Raw genomic sequence first — 20,501 nt, 5'->3', positions numbered from 1 at the left:
AGATGTTCATCATCACTCACCATCAGGGAAATGAAGTCAAAACTATAATGAGATATCATTTCACACTTAATGGCTAAAATCAACAACACAAGAAACAATAGGTATTGGTAAGGATGTGGAGAAAGGACAATTCTCTTGCACCATTGGTGGGGATGCAAACTAGTGCAGCCACTCTGGAGAACAGTGTGGAGGTTCCTCAGAAAGTCAAAGGTAGAATTACCCTATAATCTTTCACTCATACTAGTGGGTAATTATCCAAATAATACAATAACACTAATCTAAAGGGATACATGAACTGCTAGTTTATAGCAGCATTATGTACAACAGTCAAACTAGTGTCTATCGACTGATGAATAAAGAAGATGTGGTGCATATTTATATAATGGAATAATATTCAGCCACAAAAAAAGCATGAAATCTTGCCATGTGTAGTAACACGGATGGAGCTACAGACTATTATGCTAAGTGAAATAAGTCAGTTAGAGAAAGACAAATACCATATGACCTCACTCATATATGGAATCTAAGAAACACAAGAAAAAAGCAAAGCAAAATAGAGGGAGGAGGAGGGGGGTGAGGAGAAGGAGAGAGAGAAGGAGGGAGGGGGAGAGAGGGAGAGAAATCAAGAAACAGATTCTTATTTATGGAGAACTGATGGCGACCAGAGGGGAGGAAGTGGGGGATGGGTTAAACAGACAATGAGCATTATAGGAGCACACTTGTGATAAGCACAGGATGATGTATGGAATTGTTGAATCACTATATTGTACATCTGAAACTAATGAAACACAGTATTAACAAAAAAAAAAAAGCATCCAAAGAAAGAAAAACTACCTTGGCCCCCAGGAGTGAGTATGTTCATCATTTAAGAACCCACAGGGATGACTGGAGTTGGCTGCACATGAAGGAGGTGTACAAAACTAGCATCAGCCTCACTGGTACAAATGAGTAATGCACATAGTCCTCATTCTGCAGCCAGCATCCGTCTATCAGTGAGCATGACTTGACAGAAGAGCTGAACTATGTGGGGCAACACAGCACCTTGAAGGCTAAGGGCCTCCTGGGTCACTAAGTCAGTCAAGGAGTTCACTGTTTTGTGTTTTCCATCAAAACTAAACTCCAAATTGATTTGTGGGCTTCCAGGTAGCCAAAGGCCTAAGGGGCATCTTTAACACTGATAAAGCAGCAAATCTACTAAACACATCACACTGTATTTTTTACCCACAATCAAAGAATGAATTAAAACAATTCTCAACGTTTTAAATTTTGTCTCTTTTTTGACATCTCAGTAATGAATGACACTAATACCAACACTTAGGGGAATACCATGAGCGTTCAATAAAATCACCATATTTCATAATTGTGAAGCTTGTTTATCCCTCTATGAATTACTCCCTTCCCCTCACAGTATTCTCCAGGAACTAACAGATTTAAATGGATTGTGTTGATAACAAAGAACAAATGGAAACAGCACAGGATTTATGTATCTTTATAAGTTTAGCTGTATCAGCACAAGTGTAGTTTGTAATCAACTTTGTGTCAACAGCATGTGTAAACTATTAGGAATGGACCCGTGGGGTGGGTTAGGAGACAGAAAAGGCAGTCTACAAGTTTTGTTTAATGGAGGCCAACATACCATTTGGTTCTCTTGGGGACAACGAGGTACAATATAAGTTAATGTCTCATTTGGGATCCATCCCTGGATCATTTCACAGTGGGAGTCACCATATTAGAAATGTGACTACATTGCACAATGAGCAGGGGCTTGCCAGAGGCCATCGCTCAGTCAAGCTTCCCCTCAGTTATGGACACGCATGTGATGAATGGGGTAAATGAGAAGGGTTCCTGTAAAGGAAAGGTCAATGTTGGCTAGTTCTTTCTTCTACCCTACAACGCAAGGAACATTAGTTAAAAAGAGATAAAACCACCTGTCATTTCCATGGCATCTACTTCCAAATTGCTTCAAGTGCTGGTCAAAAACAACATTCTTAAATTATCCCAAGCTCCTCAAAAGCCAGACAGAGTGCATACACGTTCCCCCTCCTGATACCCCCCTACACACTCCCAGCTAACTTTCAAAATTGAAGAAGCAGAGAGCCAAGGAAGCCATGGCCATCCCACTTTCCCACTTCACTCCTGTCATAAAGAAGAGGTGGCCCTGCTGTAGAAGTTTCATTTACCATTCTAGAAGCTGCATCCTTCACAGAGTCAAGCATCAGAAAAAGCACTAGGAAGCTAGCAAAGTACTACTGAAAAATTAACAGAGGCAAGCATGTTAGAAAGGGGGACCTCCAAAAGAAATAAAAAGAAATCAAGGGCATGTGTGTAAATAATAGAGATTTAGAGATTCTGAGTTCGATAACCCTAAGGCTAAGTGGACAATATGATGGATAAACTGAAGTTTTGTTGTTGTTGTTTTTTTAAAGTATGGTGGGGCCAATAATAAAATTCAAAGACACTATTAGAGATCACATGGCCTCATCTCTCGTTTTAGAAATTAGGAAGATGGGCTGAAAGCATTGCCGGAAGTTCACAGTGTTCATCCTTCCAAATCTAAGACCACAATCCAGACCTTCTGATTTTGAATTCAATGTTCTTTCCAGTAATGCTGCACTGAATAGTATAAAGGGTAACAGCTTCAAAGCCAGACAGGTCTAGGTGGATTCAAATTCAAGTTCCCCCACTTACTAATCTAGGACTTCAGGTAAGTCACAGTCTCTGGGAGCCTCATGTTTTATCTGTAAAATGGAGACAAATCTATTACTTAGCTTATATTTCTACGTTTATTCTTTATACTACTAATGCTAAATGCCTAGAACAAAGGTTGGCATATAGGAGGGATTTGATTACATTTAGGTATTATTATTTTTCAGTCATAGGTTGTTATAGAAGAAATGTTTGTGCATCATCTATGTGCCAAGTGCTTTATTATGTATTTTCAAAAACAGGGAAAAGAAAACATTGCTCTCTCCAAGGTGCCTACAATCAGCAGATTAATAAACAGAACTTCGATGTATGAAAAAGGTAGTAAAACTGTTCGAAGAATTTAACTTGAACTTAAGGAATTGAGATAAGATAACGAGTCAACTTAGAATAGTATTTAAAAAAACCTTGATCATAGGAATCTCAAGGAATATTTGTACCATGGGAGAATCAATTTTATCATATGTCTTTTTTAAAATGGCAGATCTGAACTAGATTTCTACCCAAGTCATGAACTTGTGCAATGGCTACCCCAGGCAAAATTTTATCATGTAGGTGAGAACCTATAAAGGTAAGTGCTAGTTTTTTCAAAAATGAAGTCAGTAACACAGAACTATCCAAAAATGAAAAATGAACAATATGATGCTGAAAGTCATGAAGTGATTGCAAGCTCTCAAAGTAGAGTTTGCTAAATGAAGGGCACACTCGGACACAAGTGAAGAATTTGCTGTGGTTACATTATAAATGAAAGAAAATAATGAAGTCATAAAAATTATTGGGGGCACCTGGGTGGCTCAGTTGGTTAAGCGTCCACTTAGTTCAGGTCATGATCTCCACTTAGTTCAGGTCATGATCTCGCAGTTTGTGGGTTTGAGCCCCACACAGGTTCCTGTGCTGACAGTTCGGAGCCTGGAACCTGTTTCAGATTCTGTATCTCCTCCTCTCTCTGCCCCTCCCCAACTCGTACTCTGTCTTTCTCTCTCTCCTTCAAAAATAAACATTAAAAAATTCTTTAAAAAATTGTTTGATTCTGCTACTACTCTCCTACTGGAGCTCTGAGTCAGCTAAGTGCTCTCAGTTTATGAGCAAGGTGTGTAAACATAGGTGTTGGGAATGTATTTCATTTAAGTCATCAGTAAATCTTTGCTGTTGAACATAAGGGGAATGTGCATGTTAAGTTGCTACATATCTTGACAAGCCAGTTCTAGGACTAAGCCCTGGGCCCTTTCTACGCTGCAGCATTCCACTGCTGAGCCTGCATGAGATTACGAACTCCAGACTCCTTCCCACTAGTAAGCGTTGGGACTCTGGACTAGAAAGATCAACCTCTAATCAAATTATTTTAAGTGGTAAGTTATGTTTCCATTTTGCGGGTCAGGAAACTGAATAATTAAGTGAGTTCTCCACACATCTATACTCAAAAACAGTAGACAGCTGATTTTAGGTTCTCTGTTTATTAAATCATGCCACTTCTTTAAATTCTGTGAAAACAAACTAAAAAATCTAAATGTGATACATATTGATTCTTGTATAGAGTGACAGAATGAATCATTTTTCCTGTATATGCTAAATATGAAATCCTTCTTATTCTAGAAAGGCATGCTGAAGAAGTCCTGAAACACATTCAACTTCTCCATGACCTGTAAGCAGAGAAAGGAAACCTAATGGACAATGAGGGCTGCGGATGTAAATCACACATAAGGAAATGAACATCAAGTGTAACAGCTCGGCCATCCATTGTCTTCCACTAGTCCTATGACAACAGATGTGACTATTTCTTTGTGGAATAAAACAAGTAGAGATGGTGTTCAGTGAGCACATGCAAGCAGAGCGAGGCTGGGTCATGGTCTGTTTTATGAACCGCATCTGTTCTATTTGGTGTTGCTGCCAATCTAGTTATATTCAACTCCCAGAAAACAGGGGGATTAATTAAAATAGTGAGGGGACAGGCAGATGAAATGGCCCAGAGTGGGGACAGTGGCAAACTGGAGAACATGTATGCCAGTTGAAGCAGACACCTGCTTACTCAACTGCAGCCTAAGTCATGCGAGAAACAGAGTAAGCTCACTGTTGCCAGATTTTCTAATTTTTTTTAAGAAACAGCTAGAAACCCCTCCACATTTTAAAATGTGTATTCCTAATTCAATCTTTAAAATGCTGTGTTTGCCCCCAAACACTTCCCTAGGTCAGATCAGGGGTAAGAGTTGTCAGTTTCTTACTGAAGCTTGTCAGTCTCTGATGGATGGAATGAATAGTTCCAAACCACAGGTAAGTGTATAGTTCGGGTGCACTGCCCCTGTCCCGAGCACAGTAGTATGTCATGGCCACAGGGTTTCAGCAATTTTGTATGAATCACAAATACTGGACAAAAAAGTTTAAGTTTACTGATACTAACCAAAGAGCAGATAATTGTTTCACAGATAAAGAAAACTTAAGGCATAATTAGGAACATTTTTAAATCTTTACTATTGTCAATCATATCCCGATGTAACTTTTAGTTTAACTGGAGATCACGATCCCAGCATACTTTTCCCCCTTCCATTTACTCTTCTCTTTTGCTTCTCCAACTTTTTAAAAAAAATTATTTATTTATTTTGAGAGAGACAAAGAGAGCACAAATGGAGGAGGAAGGAAGGGAGGGAAGGGGGGGAGAGGGGGAGAGAGAGAGAGAGAGAGAGAGAGAGAGAGAGAATGAATCCCAATGAGGCTACATGCTGCCAGCAGAGCCCAATGTGGGGCTCAAAACCACAAAGCTGTGAGATCATGACCTAAACTGAAACCAAGGGTTGGATGCTCAGGCACCACTCCAACCTTTTCTTAGTTTGAGATGTAAATCTTAGGACTTTTGTGGAAATAACACAAGATAATATACGTAATATACTCAGAACAATGCCTAGCACAAAGTAAGAACTCATAAACAGTATAAGCCTGCTGTTACTGTGAATATCATTTAGCTATCAAAACCCTACAACCTAGGGAAGCCAGTGTTAACTTAAAACTGAGCTGTTACACAAAACTTCTTCTCGCAGAAGCACTTCTGTGCCTACCCTATTCAGCAATCTATTTCTTAAATTAATTCCCATTTCACTTCTGAGATAGCGGAGAACTGTTTGCACACCAGAACAAAGAAGAAGAAAGACAGGTCTCTGTAGAGCATTTTGCAACAAAGGACCTAAGGGCCTCCATCTCATTTTTCACCCTAGGAGACAGAGGTACTTTTTTTTTTTTTTTTTGTTCTTTGTTTTTGTTTCTTTGTCAAATGGACTCACTCCCTCTTCCAAACTACTTAAAACAAGCTGAATTTATACACCATCTGACCTATTTAATAATCATTTTTGCTGTTTGCAATGGCTTTACATATAATTCAACACAGTCTCAGTTATTTTAAAAAGCACATTATCACTTATTGGAAAGAAGACAATTTGATCCACAATTCATTAAATTAGCAAGTAATGAGTTAGCACTGAATAAACACAAATTTCATTTAAATTTTACTATTGTTCTTTAAGGTATGGGTCAACTCAGCCATCAGTAAACTACAATCAGAGCCCGATTCAATATTTAGTTATTTGAAATTAAGACTCTACAACTTCCTGTTATAAACACTGAAAGCAAAGACCAAACATAAGGGAATGACAATTACGTAGTGGGAGGAAGTAAATAACTCCCCAGTATTTCTGGGCTCCACAAAGTAGGATCAAGTCAGCACTTTCTGTATCCTTGGGGATATAGAACGGATGGCTGAACACACCCTGTCTCCTACTAGGGTGACTTCTCTAAGTACCTTGGTCTGCATGACATCATATTGCAGGGATGTCCTGAGATGGATGGATACAAATCATGAATAGAAGTAAGCCAAACAAAATAGTCTAGAATGTGCATAGGAAAAAATAGGTTGGTTTTTTTTTTTTTAAAAAAAACCTCTTATGAACAGTGGAAGTCCAAATACTCTATCTTGTTTCTTGTTTTACAAATACAACCAGTATTTTCTCCAAGCATATCATCTTCCCAACCAAATGCACTTGTGGGAACTGAAGAAATGAACTGGGAACTGACTTATATTAAAAATGGAGTTCAAGTCTTCCCTCCCCAGTACCCACTGGCAGGTGCCAGCTGAAGGTGCTGTCTAGGCAAATATGGCAACAGAAAGGGGAATATTTACTTCGGCACATGAGAAAACTAAGTATCAAGTCTCACATAACCAGTTCAGGAGAATCAAAGAGATATACCTGTAGGTTTTCAATTTCTTCTTTGTGTTCCCTCTTCAAGTGTAAAATAGCAGCGTGGTATTCTGTAAGATCACAAAAGAAGCCAATTACAAAGAAGCACACAATTATGCACAAAATTCAAGTGAGCATCTCCAAGACTCCAGAGTCCCTCCAACCAGAAAACTGAGTAAATAAATGGCACAGTTTGACATTAATCTGACAAGAGATGTTGAAAACTGGGGCAAGATAAGACAAATATCTTAGCAGAGAAGGGAAATTTCCTTCCATGTGGCAAACCCTGAATTACGAGAAGCCCCAAAGTAAGCAGATAGGATAGGGTTAAAAAAAAGAAAAAAAAAGCATGAGGAGTGTTCCAGATAAAGACTGGGTCAGGTGTTTGTCTTTGAGGAGGAGTTGGAAGCTAAGGCAGCTGAGAGAACAAATACAGACGTGTTAAGGGCAGACACACAGGAAATAAAACTTTCTATGTGAGATCAAAGAACTCTATTTTTAACTGTTTAAAAAAAAAAATCTCCATTTGAATGCTAGGCTAAGCAAGCACCCAGGGCTGATTTTATCTTTAGATCACTTCGGAAAGTCAAGACCATTTGTCATTTGGATGAGAGAATCTAGGGTGAGTTAAGGTTGAAGGGAGGACAAAAATAAATTTCTGGTCCAATTTTAGCATGAGTCTAATAATGTTTATTCCAACAAGAAGTCCCAAGTGTACACAGAAACTCCAGCCAACGACTAAAACTACCATCCCATTGGCTAAACATGAAGCAGCTCGGACAGCTTTATTTCCAGCAGAACTACTAAGTATGTGGGGTCACAGAACTATGCAGACTGGAGAGGACCACAAAGCAAAATGCTAGGAGGAAATATTTATGTGGGATAAATTGTTTTCTTAACAATATCTTTGGGGTTTGTGAATATAAAAACTAAAGAAGCAGTCAGAAGTCATTTAAAAATGTATGGGGAAAGGGAGAGAGGCAAACCATGAGAGACTCTTGAATGCTGACAAAAACTGAGGACTGATGGATGTGGGGGGGAGGGGGGATGGGCATAGAGGAGGACACTTATGGGGATGAGCACTGAGTGTTATGTGGAAACTAATTTGACAATAAACTATTTGTAAAAAAAAAAAAAAAAATGTATGGGGAAAAGAAAACCCAGACTATTTCTTCAGGTGGATTTCAGAAACCAGGCGTGAAAACATAGGTTTCAGTTCAAAAATGGATGAGAGAAATCTCTGGTAAAGCCACAATAGGAGAGGAGTGTTGCTGTTATTATAAATAGCCACTCTGATGCTCTTATGAGGGAATGTGTTACGCTAAGCTGTCAATCCATCAGCAAGTTCTGTGAATTTTACATCCAAGCCACCCACTGCTTGAGTCAAACCACTTTGCACCATCCCCACACTCACCAACTACTACTGTGGTCCAAGCCACCACTCTTTTCTCTGGACCTCTGCAATAACCTAAAAAGGTCGCTGCTCTCACTACCACCACCATAACCCATTCTCCTCACAGCAGCCTGAATGATCTAGTAAAGGCATGAGCCAGATCATGTCTCGTACCACGCTTTCGAATGTGCTTAGAGTGAAATCCCAACTCCTTATTGCATCCCAAAATACCCTTCATGGCCTGGCTTCCACATACCTCTCTTGGTCTTTGCCTTGTTCATTACATGCCAGGTACTTTGGCTTTCTTGCTATTCCCTGAACTTGTCAAAGTTTTTCTACCTCAAAATCTTTATTATTATCGGAGACAAAAATAATAATAACGGATTTTATTTACTGAGTGCTCACTATGTATCAGGCATTATCTAAGTACTTCATAATATTGACTCAGTTTTTTTCTCCCCACAATAACCTGATGATGTAGGTATGTTATCCCCATAAGTGATGAAGAAATCGATGCATAGAGAAATTAAGCAGCTTTCTTAAGATGAGTAAGTAGTAGAGCTAAACAACATACATAATTCAAGGGTGAATGGATAAACTGTGGTTTATCTAAAAGGTAGAATTCTACTCAGCAGTAATAAGGAATTACTATTGATATATACATCAACATAAATCAATCTCAAAGACATTGTACAGAGTGAAAAAAGTCTCTGAAGGCTAATTATTGTTTAATTCTACTGATATGACATTCTGGAAAAGACAAAGCCATAGGGATAGAAACAAATGATAGCAGCAGAGGCCAGAGGTGAGAGATAAGAGGGTATGGTATTTGACTACAAAGAGGCAGCACACAAAGAAATTTTGGGAGTGATGTAACTTTTCTCTATCCTGATTACCATGGTGGTTACATGAATCTGCACACAAGTTAAAACTCATGGAACTGTGCACCAGAAAGAAAAAGTTAATTCTATGTTAATTTTTAAAAGTCTACATCAACTATTTTACTTTTAAATGTCTTCCCTAGGAGATTCAGCATAACACAAGAACACCTGTTACATTATTACTTTTTTCTTTTTTTAAGCTTATTTATTTATTTTTGAGAGAGAGAGATAGAGAGAGAAACAGAGACAGAGACAGAGACAGAATCCCATGCAAACACTGTGCTATCAGGCTTGAATTCATGAACTGTGGGATCATTACCTGAGCCAAAAATCAAGAGTCAAATGTTTAACTGACTGAGTGACCCAGGTGCCCCTGCTACTATTTCTATTCATTATTTTCCTAAATGTACCAGCAGATGCAGTAGGACAAGAAAAAATAAAATACGCGTATACACACATGCACACACATATTTATATGCAAAAAATAAAGCTGTTATTCACTATGATCATGTATTTGGAAAAATCTAAAAGGTTGCCTGCAGATAACACTTTGAAACTAATATAGGAGTTTAGTAAAGTTGTTGGATATAAAATCAGTATACAAAAATCCTGATACCAGCAACAGTTTCAAAAAGAAAACATTCATAGTACCATTAAAAATACCAACTACTTAGAAAAACCTCATAAATATGTAAGGCCTTATGAGAAAATAGAAACACCATGTTGAAATGTATTACCAAGAAATATACAGAGAGTGAGCAAGCCATGTTTTTGATAAGACTCAATATTGTAAAGATGTTAGTTTTCCCTAATTGTTCTGTTGATTCAGTACAATCTTGTTAAACATTTCTAGGGGTTTGGGGTTTTTTTTTTGAACTTAAGGAGTTCATTCTAAAATGTATATTGAAACATAGATGTTCAATACCATGAAACATATGGTAATCCAAAAACTGGATCCTAACTTTATTCTAGATAATGACCTATTTTAAGTTGATTAAAAGCTAAATTGTAAAATGCAAAACAACAAATGTTTAATGAGACAATAGAGCAGAATGGTTTTATAATTTTAGGTTAGGAAAAATGTTAAGATTCAAAAAGCATTACATATAAAGGAAAGAAAACTGATAAATTTGACTACATTAAAATTAAGAAATTCTTTTCATCAAAATACACCAAAAAGGGAAAGAAAAGACAAGCCAGAGAGGGAAAATATACTTAAACATAAACTTGTGTGCGTGTGTGTACGTTTCCTACAGAACTATAGAAAATAAAAAATGGGCAAAAAATGTCAATAGGCACTCTATAAAGACAACATATAAGCGACAAATATATTGAAAAGTGCTCATTTTCACTAGTGATCAGGAATATTCAAAGTCCGACAAACTGAGTGTTGGTGAAGGTGTGGAGCAATGGAATGCTCAAATAATATGGCAGGAGTGCAAACTGGTACAATCACTATAAAAATAGTTGGCATTTTCTAATAAAGTTGAAGCTATCAAACCTTCCTACCCAACAATCTTTATCTTGGCTATGCCTATATGAAAAAAAAAAGTATAAAAGGAAAGCAAATAATAGTAACAAAAGTCAGGATAATGGTGGGATCCAGGAAAAGACGAATTGAGCTGGGTTATGACTGAGCAAGGTGGCATCACATGAGTATTCAATGAGAAATTATTCTTTAACCTCTATGTGTTTTGTGTCATTTCCTTTATGTACACCCAATGTTTAAATGTAAGAAAAAAGAATAATTTAAAAAATCAATCCCAAACTTCTACAAAGAATGCAAAAGAATGTTAGCTAAACCAACCTTCTTGCAAAACCGATGTCCCTTGGAAATAACATCTACATTCTAAATAGCAATTACACAGAATATATTTTGAAATGATTCATTTTGTGTAAATTTTATCTCTAAGGGTGTAACTGATATAATTGTGACTAATTTACAGATCGATGAAGGAGACCATTGCAAAGCTAACACCCAGTAAATCATGATTCATCCCTTCTTTAAATATTTTTACCAATGGTCCTAACAAATGGCAAAAGAACACCTCCCCCTCACCGACAAGGATGACAAAATAGGATCCCTAGGTGAGATACAGAAGGAAGAAATTAATGCCTTCACTGGGGGAAGGTTCAAGTCAAGGGTTCACAGGAGAATGCTAAGGGAACAATGAATTTAAACTAGGTTGGTGGTTTTCAAATATGTCTTGTTAGTGGCAGACCTCTCCCTCTACATTTTCTGAGTTTACAAATTCAAGAGTGGAGGCCCTGTCTCTGGCAGGTAAAGATGGTGAGACAGAGGTCTCAATTCAAGACTTAAGGATGTTTTTGCTAAAAAGAGAATTTCACCCTTATTCAGTAGTTCTGGGAATAGTGTGTGAAAAGGAGAAATCAAGATTTTGAGTATCAGGGCTTGAAAAGGCCAGACCACTTTAAAGCTACATTAGCCCCAAAGGAAATTAACCAAAAATTCAATTAATCTAGCCTGCAAAAAAGAAGCTTGAATAATACACATAATGCATCATTTTAAGAAAATAATTATTTTAAGAAAATAATACACTATATGAAAAGACTGAAATAGGCAAAAGATCCTGAATGACAGGATTCAACATTAGGGGAAAAACACAATAATTTCCCTCCAGAGGGGCACCTGGGCAGCTCAGGTCATTGTCTCACCTTGGGCTCTGCTCGGACAGCTCAGAGCCTGGAGCCTGCTTCGGATTCTGTGTCTCCCTCTCTTTCTGCCCCTCCCTCGCTTATTCTCTCTCTCTCTCTCTTCTCTCAAAAATAAAATAAATAAGTCTACTTAGTTAGTATGGATCCCTTTTGAAGCACAAACCTTCCTTTTTCATTAGCTCACAACAACAAAACAGCCTTTCTGCCAGGTGTCATTAGAATGCTGTGTCTTCCCTTTGAACAGTAACAGAACTAAAGAAGATCTCACTAACGGGGGAGGCATTAGGAACCAGTGCTACAGTGCACACTGATGAGTTTCTCTTAATTATATAGAGATACAGGTAACAGAGTGCTATTTCACAGGAACTGTTCTAAGCACTCTACACAGTTGAATGTACTCCATCCTCATAACACACTTACAAGGTAGATCACAGAAACTTAGGTACAAAGGTTGAACTTTTCCCCAGATACGTGCTAGTTAAGTGCCAACGAGTTCATTCAGTCCCAAAGAGCCTGTGACATTTACCCTGCACCGTTTGTTGTTTGTTTGCTGCTGTTGTTTTCATGGTTGGGTAAGCTCAAGGGTAACCAAAACTAAAAGTTCTGAGGCAATTAAAGGTTGCTGGCTTCATCCAATCAGTAGAATCACTAATAAACTCGGTAAATCTTGTCCAAAACTCGTTAAAAGGGGCCTGAGATATTATTAACCCCAGGGAGGTTTGAAGAGCCTGGGATTAACATGAACAGTGTGAGTTACAGCAGTTATTCCCATCAAGTGATGTGATTATGATTCATCTACTTTCTCTATGGGGACTTCCAGAACTGCAATTGTCAGATTATGATTATATCTGGTTTTCATTTATATTCTGTCACATGTATCCAAGCCCCTCCTACCTCTTACCTCCCTACACACACACACACACACACACACACACACACACACACACACACGAAGAACTGGATTATACATAGAGTTGTGGAATTTGAGAATTCCTGATCTCCCTCATGGATGAGAACCATGGCTCTCTTTCTGCTCACGGATTCTAATTTGCACTGCCTTTGCCCTTCATTGGCTTTACCCACTGCGTCACATTGCCACACACAGGCTTAAGCACATACCTTCAATCTTAAAGACAAAGAATCTTCCTCAGAATTATACTTGGAGAATATTTAGTCAGTGTTTCCAAAGCTTTGCATGCATACCAGTGAGGTCATTTCTTTTGGTAACAGACAGCTAGACTTTAACAGTTGAACACTTATTTTCATATATGTTAGAAAAAAAAACAAACTAGCATATAAAACCCATGATTTCATGAATATTACTGTTATAAGATAGTGTTGATCAAAATTTAATCCCTGGAACTAAACATCACCTGGAATTTCTTAGAAAAGTTAATTCTCAGGCCCACCCCAGACTAAGAAATTCAGAGGCTGCTTTACCAAGGTTCCCAAGTGATTATGATGCATTCTAAAGTTTAAGAACCACTGCTTTTGAAGATAAGGTTACTTTTCTTCACGTGAAAAGCCCCACACAAAAATGTTTTAAATTTTTTAAATAGTAAGAATGGTATAAGTGTATGCTCCAAATCATGGAGCAGGTAAAAAGATGTCATTTGGGAAAACACAGTAATTACTGACAGATGAAAAGTGTTCAAAGTCATCCATGAACAAATGTGGAAACTCTGTCCAATCATCTCTAACATTAATGAAAAGGGTGCTGGTCAGAGATGGAAAAATCAAAGACCATTTACTAGAATATCTAAGAATAAAATCAGAGCTCTCATATTTAACGTACTTAAGAGGGCAAAGTGTACTAGCTACCTTGTCTTGGCACACAGTAGGTCCTCTAGATTTTTTTTTCCTCGCCAGGTGCCTATAAACAATTCAGAAATTATGTAGTTTAGGAAAGGGATAGCTGCCTTGGTATCCATAAAAAAACAACTGAGGAAGAGTTAAAGTCAGTGAAGTCCAGAGAAAAGGTTGGGTATAATCAAAGTCAACAGCTGCCAACAGATCCATCACCTGAAATGTCAATAAAACACCTCTTTATCAGTGGGCTTTCAACAATCATAGTATAATAAAGAGCCCAGCTATAGTGTTTGATGTTGGACTGCTGATAATACCTCTCCCTTTTCCCCTCTGCCCCACATCTGTACAGTCTAAATACAAAGGCTTTGATGCTAAGGAAATTAGAACCACTGCCCGCAAGTGGGGATCCTCAGACCAACCCTATCCCCTAAACCCTGTGAAACCCCAAGCCAGTCTCCTCCTCTACCTCTCTGAAGGCATCTCGCAGCCAACTTCAGAGGCCTGCCTTGCTCTCCCTTAGAAGTCTCATTATTTTAGTCAATAAAGCTCTTTATGTCTTTTTTTGTGCGTGGTGTATATATGTGTATAGTCATCCGTCTAGGTATCTGAATCAAATTTTGGATAGACACCTATCCCACCTTTTCAAAAAGGATGAGGCCATGTAGAAATTATCTGAAGAATCAATTAATCTAGCTCTTATGTTGTTCTATATATGTATAAAAAGGAGAGGACTAGTTTCCATTATCAGAAAAATACATGACTGGACAATAGCTGGGAGAAACCTCACAAGTTTAGGAATTATAACTTCCAATATCTCTCCTTGGTTAAGAGCACTTAGGATTTTCTCAGGCAAATATATAAAAATGTCAATATTAAAAGATGAAGAAAATATCCCAACTCTCCAAGCCCACCAATTTCTCACTAAACCTGGTAGCTTCCTTCATGTGTTTCAGTATCTCCACAAGCCAGGCATTGAACTAGGCAGTGGATACAAGAAAGTGAACAGGAACACATCAAGGTGCACCTCCTTGAAATGCCTTAGAAGCCTGTTTTTCACTTATACGTCAGCATTAACACAGTAAGCTTTTGTTCTCTTACAGGATTGATTTCACTCAATTATTTTATATGTAGTTGTCAAAGGTTGGAACACTACTCAGCAAATACTCATCCACTTCCACCTCCATTTCCTGCTTGGGCTCAACTGAACCATAGATGACCTGTACATCTATGCGAATCAATGCTTCTTATCAAAAACTACTAGATTGCAGCATGACTTGTTACATAGCATGATGGCAGTAATAGCTGACAAATATGCTAATTTTCTAGCCAAGTTTACTATGTGGAGATGCATACTGTTTTAGAGGCTTTAAGTAACCAGGGTGGAGTCTCACCAACCAATTTAGACAAAGAAGGGCTTAGAGGAGAGGATAAATTGAGGTGGAGAGGAATCAAGGTATGTATATTCTTCAACAGTCCACAGTTGAGTTGTTATGATGGTGATGGGATAAAATACATACAAAGGTCAGCAAATTCACAGCCACACTATGTCTCTGATTTTACCCAGATGCCCAAGGTAAGTATTAAGGGCCATGCCCCATTTGATAACAGTTTACCATGAAGACAACATCTACTAAATCAAATTCTAGCTCCAAGAGCTTGGATAACTTGCCGTTTCACTGATCCTCTTCTGTTACCTTTATTTTCCATTCTGTTAAAGGGGGGATGCTAAGCAGTTTGGAACTCCGGGAACATAAGCTCCCTGAGACTTATATTTCCCTTTATATCTCCGTACTGTTGAAAGCCAAGAAACAAATCTACAAAGGCACGCACTCTTCAGAACAAAATTTAGGCTACAGCTGAAAGTACCTGATGACTGCCAGTAGGTGGCAGTCACAATACTTCATATTTAAACTTGAAACTTGCTACCAGTTTCATGGTAGCACCTGAAGGGTTCCGTAGGGGTGGGCAGATAGGGTGGGCAGGTAGGGCAGGTGGACCAGGGCTGTGAAATAAACACTTTTCTTTACTAAGAAAGATGAACTAGTGTGGACATGTTAACTCCACGAGAAAAACTGGAACAAATAAGGGATATTTCCAACCATGTTTCCAAAAAGCTAAGTGACCCAACAGACTTTCAGTTGTTACAGGTTCACATTTTTTGGTCCCTCCAAAACCTGCATAACAATGACATCTAAACTATCAAACAAGCAAGTTAGAAGTCATAGGCGAGAACCAAAACATAGTAACCTCTTGGAGAAACCGAAATGGAGCAGAACAGTCAAATGGTGCTTTGGGCCTGAAGCTCGGTCCTACTGTGCCCCAGTTCCAGAGGCGGCAGGATGGCGTGGAGTTAGGTTTCTGCAGAGCAACGGGGGCTGAAAGGGCCCCTGTGGGGCAGGAAACCAGGGCCAGCCTTGCTGCTTAGAAAAAGGGGAGAGAGGTGTGGCTCCCAGATGGTAGGTAAAGGGAAGATAGAAGGAGTTGCTGTCAACTGCTGTCTGGGGTGGTTTGAACTGGAGAATCCAGACACAGATCAAGGCCAAACTCCAAACCCTGCTCACCCCTGACTCCACTGAACAAATCTGCAACATCCATCCATCTCATTTCATCCACCTTAGACTGGGAACCTCAAACATCATTTTAAGACCAACTTCTGGTCTGGGGGCCTTGCAAGGACCAGGTGACACAGATGCAAAATAGACATGCAGAAAGGGGAAGGAAGGAATTTTCTTTCTTCTTTTTTTCCTTTTAAAGCAACCTGTAGACCAGGAGCCTTCAAACCAAGCTGCAGGTACATGTGAGGAAAGCTAAATGCCAACATGAGCAACAAAATCAAATATGGAAACTGAAATCACACACTACCAATTCTATTTTTTTTAATTAAAAATAATTTTTTTTAGTGTTTTATTTATTTTTGAGAGAAAGAGAGACAGACAGATAGAGTACGAGCAGGGGAGGGGCAGAGAGAGAGGGAGACACAGAACCCAAAGCAGGCTCCAGGCTCTGAGCTGTCAGCACAGAGCCCAATGTGGGACTTGAACTCAAGAACCATGAGATCATGACCTGAGCTGAAGTGGAACACTAACCGACTGGACCACCCAGTCACCCCACACACTACAAATTTTAAATATTAAACATGCTAAAAATATTTTAGTCATGTTTAGAGTCCTCACCAAGATAAATAACAACCATTGTCAACAATGACGGTAACAGCACACTATGAAAAAATATATAAGAAGTAACAGCTAAGTAAAGAATTTATAAGTAATTATAAGTATTTTATGTGTGTGTGTGTGTAAAGTATAGTTATTGGAATGAAAAGTTTAAGAACTGGATATATTGGCACAAAACATAATTTGTGAATAAAAGATAACACTGAATAACTAAAATAGCAGCATAAGACAAGGATAGTAAAAAAGCCATAATTAGGGAACTTTGGCATTGGTACATAAACAACAAAACAGACCATATAAATAGGAAATAAAGTCTGTAAACAGAGCCACTCACATATGGAAACTGAATGTGATTGGAAAACACAATGAAACTTGTGGGGAAGGGATAGATTATTCCTAAATCCAAATATAACAAGTATTCATATTTGAAACCACACACAAGAGTCAGTTCCAGTGGATTACAAATCTAAATGTGAAAAGCCTAAGAGAAAAAGCCTTGGAAAGGATAGAGTAGCTTTCTGAAATTAGGGTTCAGAAAAATTTCTATTATTTTTTTAATGTTTATTTATTTTTGAAAGAGAGAGAGAGAGCACAAGCAGGGCAGGAGAAGAGAAAGAGAGGAAGACACAGAATCCGAAGCAGGCTGCAGGCTCTGAGCTGTCAGCATAGAGCCTGATACAGGGCTTGAACTCACAAACCACAAGATCATGACCTGAGCTTAAGTAGAACGCTAAACTCACTGAGCACCCAGGCACCCACAGAAAAATGCTTTAAAGAGTAAAACATTTTTTAAAATTTCAGTTTCATTAAAATTACCAAAGTGACTGGGGCACCTGGGTGGCTCAGTTGGTTAAATGTCCAACTTCGGCTCAGGTCAAGATCTCGTTTGTGAGTTAGAGCCCCATATCAGGCTCTGTGTTGACAGCTCAGAGCCTGGAGCCTGCTTCAGATTCTGTGTATCCCTCTCTCTCTGCTCCTCTCCCACTCATGCTCTATCTCTGTCTCTCTCTCAAAAATAAACATTTAAAACAAATTTTTTTTAATAACCAAAATAATGGATGTTAAAAGAAGTCTAGAAAGTGATCAGCTGTACACAGAGAGAAGACATGTTCAAAGCATATGACTAACAAAAGACTAACATCCAAGTACCAGAAAGAAATCAGAAGAGAAGCAAGTCTTAAAAAAAAAATAAACAAATGGGGGCGCCTGGGTGGCTCAGTAGGTTAAGTGTCTGACTTCAGCTCAGGTCATGATCTCATAGTTTGGGATTTCGAGCCCCACAGTGGGCTCTCTGCTAACAGCTCAGAGCCTAGAGCCTGCTTTGGATTCTAGATCTCCATCTTTCTTTGCACCTCCCCTGCTTGCGCTCTCACTCTTGCTCTCGCTCTCTCTCTCTGAGATAAAGATTTTTTTAAAGCAAATGGACAGTAAAGTCATGGAAGAAGAGCTCCAAATGGCTAACAAACATATAGAAGGACAAACTCACTTGTCTTCAAGACAATGGAAATTAAAACTCCAGTGGGATACTATGTCACACCCATCAGATTTGGAATTCTTAAAAAAAAGTCTGCTAATACTAACTGCTTGTGTGAAAAAAGAATGAGAATTCCACACTGTTGATAGGAGTATTAATTGTTATAGTCACTTTAAATAGATCATTTTGCCAATATTAAATTTAAAAGTGTACATAAATAAAACCAGTAATTCTACCTAAGGTTTACCCTTAGTGAAACATTCACACATGAACACAGATGTTAAAAAGAACATGTAAGAAAGCATTGTTTCTAACCATGAAAAATGGGAATACATTAAAAAAATTTTTTTTAATGTTTACTTATTTTTGAGAGAGAGAGAGAGCAAGTGGGAGGGGCAGAGAAAGGGAGACACAGAATCTGAAGTAGCCTCCAGGCTCTGAGACATCAGCATACAGTCTGACACAGGGCTCATACTCACAAACCATGAGATCATGACCTGAGCAGAAGTCAGATGCTTAACCAAATAAGCCACCCAGATGCCCCTAAACTTAAATTTTTATCAGCAATGCAGGCGAGCTTCTGTTAAATGTTATATTCAAAGTGATTCTATGTAGATATCAAAGTGAATGAACTAGAGCTATACATACTGACACAGATATATCCAACAAATAATTCTGAGAGAAAAAGGCACTGAAAAATATACAGAGTAGGATGCCATTTATATAGACTTTTTAAAAAATTTAATGTTTATTTTTTTAATACTTTATTGTCAAGTTGGTTTACATGTAACACCCAGTGCTCATCCCCACAAGTGCCCTCCTCCATGCCCATCACCCCCCTTCCCCTCTCCTCCACCCCCATCAGCCCTCAGTTTGTTCTCAGCATTCAAGAGTTTCTCATGGTTTGCCTCCCTCCCTCTCCCCAACTATTTTTCCCCTTCTTCTCCCTCATGGTCCTCTGTTAAGTTCCTCCTAATCCACCTATACATGCAAATATATGGTATCTGTCTTTTTCTGCCTGACTTATTTTGCTCAGCATAACACCCTCCTTCCATGTTGCTACACATGGCCAGATTTCATTCTTTTTCATTGCCATGTAGTATTCCATTGTATAGATGAGCCACGTCTTGATCCATTCATTTGTTGATGGACACTTAGGCTCTGTCCATGTTTTGGCTATTGTTGAGAGTGCTGCTATGAGCATTGGGGTACAGTGTGCTCCTATGCATCAGCACTCCTGTATCCCTTGGGTAAATTCCTAGCAGTGCTATTGCTAGGTCATAGGGGAGTTCTATTGTTAATGTTTTGAGGAACCTCCACACTGTTTTCCAGAGGGGCTGCGCCAGTTTACATTCCCACCAACAGTGTCGGAGGGTACCCGTTTCTCCACATCCTCGCCAGCATCTGGAGTCCTCTGATTTGCTCATTTTAGCCACTCTGACTGGCGTGAGGTGGTATCTCAGTGTGGTTTTGATTTGTATTTCCCTGATGAGGAGGGATGCTGAGCATCGTTTCATGTGTCTGTTGGCCATCTGGATGTCCTCTTTGGAGAAGTGTAATGTTTGTTTAGTTTTGAGAGAGAGACAGAAAGACAAAAAGAGACAGAATGTGAGCGGGGGAGGGGCAGAGAGAGAGGGAGGGAGAGAATCACAAGCAGGCTCCATGCTGTTAGCACAGAGCCGACAAGGTGCTCGAACCCAGGAACTGTGAGATCATGACCTGAGCGGAAATTAAGAGTCAGACGTTTAACTGACTGAGCCACTGCGGCGCCCCTACACTGATACTGTTTGCACAGGTTTAGAAAACCCATGCTACACGTTGCCTAGGAACACAGACGTGCTGATTATGAATGGCACCTCCTATAGTTCTACACTGTAGTGACTCCCACACAAACTTGGGGAAGGTAGCTATCTCTGGGGAGACAAGCAGAGAAACTGGATTAAGGAGGATTGTGAGAGGGGCCTCAACACTGGCTTTTCAAAGTCTCATTATGGCAAAATGTTTAGATATAGATGGTATACAAATATATACTTTTTGCTATTTCTCTTAGTTTGAAATGATTCAGGATTCTCTTCTATAAACAATAATATCTCCAAAATTTCACAGATAGACTTTGTGCACATAAGATTAGGTTGAGCTTTGTATTTATAGTCAGTAAGAAAAATTACCCAC

At 38.8% G+C, this 20,501-nt stretch overlaps 1 protein-coding gene across 1 annotated transcript in view; it reads right to left on the bottom strand.

Annotated features, from left to right (window-relative positions):
• FMN1 (formin 1) overlaps positions 1-20,501 on the bottom strand; it is a 286,938-nt gene that overhangs the window by 233,686 nt on the left and 32,751 nt on the right. The window contains 1 exon segment of the mRNA XM_077771645.1: positions 6,933-6,994. Coding sequence (XP_077627771.1) covers positions 6,933-6,994 — 62 coding nt within the window.

Source organism: Crocuta crocuta, unplaced genomic scaffold (assembly GCF_008692635.1).
Source record: "Crocuta crocuta isolate KB4526 unplaced genomic scaffold, BGI_CrCroc_1.0 scaffold156, whole genome shotgun sequence".
NCBI classification, from domain to species: domain Eukaryota; kingdom Metazoa; phylum Chordata; class Mammalia; order Carnivora; family Hyaenidae; genus Crocuta; species Crocuta crocuta.
The sequence above is the reverse complement of the archived record's forward strand: the minus strand, read 5'-3'. Positions and strand labels throughout refer to the sequence as shown.